The following is a 6,472-nucleotide window of genomic DNA, read 5'->3' as shown; positions in this document are numbered from 1 at the left end:
TACCAAATCTGAACAAAGCCCACACTTTGGATTCTCACTCCAAGAATACTAAGGGCTCTGAGTGATGGTGTCATCCCCATTTCCTACTATTCGTGCGAAGTTGTTCGTGGTAGACGACCGGGGTGTTACTGAACAATTGCTTGACGTTCTAGCGATAGCCCAAAGAGTCCATTCGTATTAGAGTGAGATTTGCCAAGAAGAAAGTTTTCAACTGGTAAGTTCTCTTGTTCTCATTTATTTTATCTGAAAGCATGCATGTAATTTAGTGTTGTTAATGCATATCTATATGTGTGAATGTATATGTGGAAATTCTATCACAATGAATTGGAAAGATCCGCTTCCGCTCAGAGGTACTCTTGTATAAGAGTTCTTTCAAACACAAACTCCCTCACAGAAATCGCTAATTCTCAACTATTGTGACCGATTCAAATTCAATTTAAAACCTCATGATTTTCAAATAAACAAAGTTATCTACCACAATATATAAATTCCAAATCACCTTAATGTTCGATATATATTAGTGTATGTATCATAAAACAAAAGGTTTCAATAAAAAAGTTGAAGATATATATTATAGTTTATATCAAAAAATCATCCTACATATTGAAGACTAATATATATAAATTACAAATGAATTTAATGTTCAATAGATATTAGGGTATATATCATAAAACAGAAAGTCTCAATAAAAAATTATAAATATATATCAAAATATGTATCACAAAATCACCCTATATTACAAATTAAAATTTTCAACTCAAACAACTAGTTGAAAACCATCCTAAATCTAAAACAAAGTTTTCAAAGTCCAAATATTAAAAATAATTAACTCTTAACAACAAGGAAAAAAACGCCATAAGCCTATATGATGATCTTTCTCAAGCTCCATCCTTAGCATCACCAAACTCGCCATGCTCGTTGACCTACAAAATTTGGTGGGGATTAGTACATACTTGTATTGGTAAGTAGCCTACACCTAAAGGGCCACCAAACAACGTACATACATCGCAGAGATACACAATAACTATAAATGCCAACCAAATCATGCCACTCTTATGATTCAAGTAGTCACTTGTGAAACATACATAGCACATAAATATTCAAACAAGAATAAATTACACATCATACTAAGCATAGCGATGAGGCATTCTTAGTTTAACACAGAACAAGTACATTTAAACATACTAGTACTTGCATGCAACTTGTATATTATTGATTTTAATTCTATATCCATTTAACTTATAACAATTATAAAGCTTAACGAAACAACTAAAACCTATACATGCATCTAATGACATACTTTAAAATTATAACATTTGTAATTTACCAAAGTGGTGTCATGGATCATGCATTACTATTTTCATTACTACGTACATGACATTTATATAATAAAGTAATGAAAATAAAATAGCATGTTTCCATTCATTCAAACTATATATTATAACATTTATAATATAAAATGATGCATGAACATGTTATTAATGTATGCATTCATATTTTATCACTTATATAATATGATGCATGAGCATGCTTAAAGAATCATGCAACTTTGTAATATAATTATTACATATGAAAAAATGTTTATCCTATGGTGGGATTTTTTTATATGACATTTATAAAAAAAAAAATAAACATACATCACATGCATAATTAAAAGCAATATTTGGAATGAGATTGACTTCTTAACATTGATTAAATTAATATAACACGTCATATTAATTCACTTAATGAAAAAACAACAAAATACTTAATTATTACAAATAACAATTAAAAAATCAAAGAAAACCACTACTTAAACCACATGGAAGGCTCGAACCGATGGTCCAGAATGATCCTCACACTCGTGCCTCATGTCTGGAGCGTCGCAATGCTCTCTGCCCGCATTGTGATGTCGGCGTCCTTCACGTTTGAAGCATAACGATGCTTGCTAGTAGCGTCTTTACTCTGGCGTCCTTATTGCCACAGCGTAACGTTATGCTACCTACAGCATTGCAACACTCCACGTAGCACGAGTGTAGCGACCCTATGCTCTCTGCCTTACAGCGTAAGGTGAAAGTCCTTACGTTGCAGCCTTACACTCTAAGGCAGAATGCATGCTCTTCCTTGCTTGATCACCCAAAATTCTCCATTCTTGCTCCATTTTTCACCAAATGGAAGTGAAACTAGATATGAGCAACACGTACATGAACATAGACTCAATTACAATCGGATTATGCCAAAAAAAAAAAAAAAAAACAGACTCCTACAAACCAAATCAAAATTAAAGTAGCAGAAATCTAAAAAATTAATCTCGAAAACATCCAATTGTGTAAAACCACATTCAACATTTAACAATGCAAAATTAATACCCACCATTACTCTGATTAGAGTTCGAAAATAAAAAATTGAGACTTAACTAGAGCCTTAATACCAATTGAAGGAGTAGGTTACTATCCATAGCGGAAGGATCATATCCTAATTTCAAATTTTACAAAACATGAATAATGTAGAGGACATAAAGTAGGATTAAACGGTCCTAATTAAGCATGCTTTTCAACAATTGGAGTGGAAGAAGAGATTAAAAGGACTTACCCTTAAAGACCTAGTTTTTCACAAATCCTCTCCCGATGTACTGCATAAAGAATTCAAACAATCCTTTGAACTCACGAACACATGATCACAACAACAAGAATGGACACCCCCAAGAGATTTTCCCCGTTATTCTCAAGGATGAGAATTGCTGAGAGGTGTGGGCTTCATCGATTAATTTTAAAAAGAAGAGTTTTATGCATTTTGAGAGAAAAAATTCACAGAAAGCAACAATTTCACATAGGAAGTTCTCTTAGATTTTTCTTCAGTGAGATTCTAGGAAGAAGAAGATTATAATAACCACTTCACTACCACCCACGTTAAAACAAGAGAGAATGAGCCGTTGAGGGGATTTATTAAAACATAACTCCATCCCTCTCCTTTATTTAATTTCAAAATATTCAAAAAAATAAAAATTTTAATTTTAATTATATATATATATATATAAAAACTTATTTGATATTTAACATAACCTATAGTTTATATTATGTTAAATATAATATAACCTATAGTTTATTATTTTCTTATTTAACCTATAGTATTTAATATGAATCATATTCATATTAATTTTAACTTATAGTATTTATATGAATCACATTCATATAATTAATATTTGAATCATATTCAAATATTTGTTTCTCTCAAACAAAACTTTATATTATAATATATCATATACATTACCTGTCACAACCCTCTCCCAGATTACCCTCTTAATCTGGAAGAGGATATGACGGTGGCAGTTACTAGCCCTACTGCCAGCACTACCAGCCTTCTAGCCTAAATACCAACCTGTTAAACATTATTAATGTATGCATACAACATGCCTCCATAAGGTTCTACACAAGATTATATAATCACATGCAAATAGTCATGACATAACATCTACGGGTAAAATATTTACAGTTGAGCCCAAACATCACTAACAAAGCCCTAGTCCCTCTCAAAACATGTGTACATAGACAGACCATCAACCTAAGTTCATCTTATCAAGCCGGGCCTTTCAGTGGCAAGCAGTAGCAGGATCAACCTTGAGGAATCTGGCCGCTACTTGGAAAAGGAAAACATAGAAAATGTGTGAGCTAGTAACCTAGTGAGTGACTATAGAATCATATTACACCATGCATTATATCACTATAAACATGTAAATATACTGATGAGCATCTCAAGCAACTTTCTCTAAACATAAACATTGATAACCATTCTTAGACATCATTAAACATCATTATTCCTTAGTTGAGAACGAGCCTACATCGCTTTAGCTCCCAACGTCTGTTACCGGCCAAGAGACCCATACTTCGGCCTCCCTTTGCTAGTATATGGCCTAGGAGACCCATACTTCGGTCTCTCATTCAGAACTACCTACGTGCACGTGGAGTTTTCTTAGTACCGTCAACACCTTAGGTACTATTACCCAGATACCTTCTCCGTGTCCTTTAGTACTGGGTTATTTCCTAGCATTAAATTAAGTTTTATTGCATGCCATTTACACAAAGACGCATTCTACCGTAGCCTTTTTCCGGAATGCATGCTTCAACATAGGAACTTAACTTTTGAAATAAATTCACAACATACCTTGGCATGCGTTAAAACATGTACAAGCTGGAGGAGATATGCTAAGCTATTCATTAAACATTTATTGCTTGAGGAAATATAAATTCATCATCAACATCACTGTAACTTACATGGTCTTTTATGCATAAGTATTGAAAGCATTAAGTTCATTTTAGTCACTCATGGGTCCTTCAAGTTTTCTTCCTTAAGGCTTGATAGGCTTTTCCGATGGGAGTTGAACCTACACATATAAGCATACTACTTAGTGATTATATTAGCCTTCCTTTTAGGCCTACTCAATAAATCAAGCTCACGTGCCAAACCATCACATTGTGCCTCCTACCATTCACCTTGAGGGTCGGACACTTAGCCAATTTGGAGGGATAGGGTGTTAAAAGAATGCACCCTTTGATCGCCCACACTCACCACACTTAGAAAAATTGTGGAGCATCCTACTGTAGGTTCAATTCCAACAATTCATAACTAAATTTTCAGAACCGATCTTAATGAAATTCCTTCTACAAACTTGCTTAAAATCAAGTTAGAAACATTACCTTAAAATTTCAGCTTGAAATTTCTCGTCGTTTTATCTAGAGATTCAAAACTTCATCATTGGCCCTAATTCAAGCAGCCGCCTGCTTGTTCAACAATTTCCAGTTCAAATTTCAAAAATATATAACTCGATTTCCAGGCCTCATCTTAAAAATTTTCATTCTACAAAGTTGTTTATAACTGAGTTAACAATATTACCTCAAAAGTTTAGCTCAAAACGTTTCTTGATTCGTCCTGGAGCTATAATTCTTCACTGATGGCCTAGATTCACCAGAGAAACAAACCCTTTGTTTTTATTTTGCTCCTCCGGCTTTATTCTGGTGAGTTTTCGTTCTAGTAGACAACCACAGAAAATAGATTCATAGAGCTTTCGAATGCCACTGGAATTACACGAATAGCTTAAGTAATTTGTTCAAACCAATTAAATGAAATCGACCTTCTTGCTTACCCTCGCCTAAATCCTGCATGAAATCTCCTTGGGCCACTTAATCCACTAATAAAGATTAATGGCTGAGATTTGATTAAGCCATTTCCTTCCCACTCCATCACAGCACAATTCAACATTAAATTTCATAGGATAGCATGGTCTCCTCTTGGTTTCCCATACATAGCCAAAATCTTACCATTCTTTCCTACATAGCCATCCGAGAGTTCTCTTGTTCTTTAGTTTACTTTCTTTCTCCATCACTCCTAACCAAAACATAATCTCATTACAAATTATTGGAAGACATTACATAACTTACACTTGCTTACTTAAGGTAATTAGGGTTTGGGTTTTACAAATTCCTCCCCTTAAAAGAAATTTCGTCCTCGAAATTTACTTGATATATCATTTGAAAATTTGAGGACATCTTTTTCTCATTTTCTCTTAAGGTTCCCAGTTTGCTTCCTTGATTCCATGATTACGCCATACTACCTTCACCAAAGGAATCGTCTTATTTCTAAGTACCTGGTCTTTCCTGTCTAATATCTCGATGGCCTCTTCCTCGTAAGATAAATCTTCTTTGAGCTGTACTGGTTGTGCTGCTAGTATGTGCATAGGATCAGGCACATACTTTCTTAACATTGACACATGAAATACATCGTGAATACGAGTTAGCTCCATAGGTAACTGCAATCTATATGTTGCTGGACCAACTCGTTCCACAACTTCATAAGGTCTGATGTATCGTGGACTTAACTTCCCTTTCCTTCCGAACTGGAGAATTCCTTTCCATAGGGACAACCAAAGAAATACCCTATCTCCGACTTCAAATTCTAGTTCTCTTCTTTGCTTATCAGCATAGCTCTTCTGTCTATCGCGAGCCGCCTTAAGATTATCTCTGATAAGCTTCACATTTTCTGTTGTTTGTTGAACTAATTCTGGACCCAATAATTGTCGTTCTCCGACTTCGTTCCAGCATACTGGGGTCCTGCAAGGTTGGTCGGACAATGCTTCATAGGGAGTCATTCCGATACTAGAATGATAGCTATTGTTATATGCAAATTCGATCAACGACAATTGCGTATCCCAACTTCCTTTGAATTGTAACACACAAGCTCTTAACATATCTTCCAGTGTCTGTATAGTTCTTTTCAACTGTCCATCTGTTTGTGGATGAAAAGCCATACTGAAATGCAGTTTACTGCCCATAGCCTTCTATAGACTAGGCCAAAATTTTGAAGTAAACCTTGAGTCTCAGTCTGACACTATCGACACTGTGGCTCCATATTGACTGATTATCCTATCCACATAAATCTTAGCTAGACGGTCTAGTGTAAAAGTAACTTTTACTAGTATAAACTTGGCCGTCTTGGTTAG

At 34.6% G+C, this 6,472-nt stretch overlaps 1 protein-coding gene across 1 annotated transcript; it reads right to left on the bottom strand.

Annotated features, from left to right (window-relative positions):
* Window positions 1–5,539: 5,539 nt before the first annotated feature.
* On the bottom strand, window positions 5,540–6,121 carry LOC150038815 (uncharacterized). The gene has a single exon (XM_090314551.1). It carries the CDS (start codon window positions 6,119–6,121, stop codon window positions 5,540–5,542), a length of 582 nt encoding a protein of 193 aa, XP_090170677.1.
* Window positions 6,122–6,472: the final 351 nt, after the last annotated feature.

Source organism: Benincasa hispida, chromosome 1 (assembly GCF_027475165.1).
Source record: "Benincasa hispida cultivar pf3 chromosome 1, pf3_genome.v1.1, whole genome shotgun sequence".
Lineage (NCBI taxonomy): Eukaryota > Viridiplantae > Streptophyta > Magnoliopsida > Cucurbitales > Cucurbitaceae > Benincasa > Benincasa hispida.
Note: the sequence above shows the minus strand (reverse complement) of the source record. Positions and strands in the feature narration are given on the sequence as shown.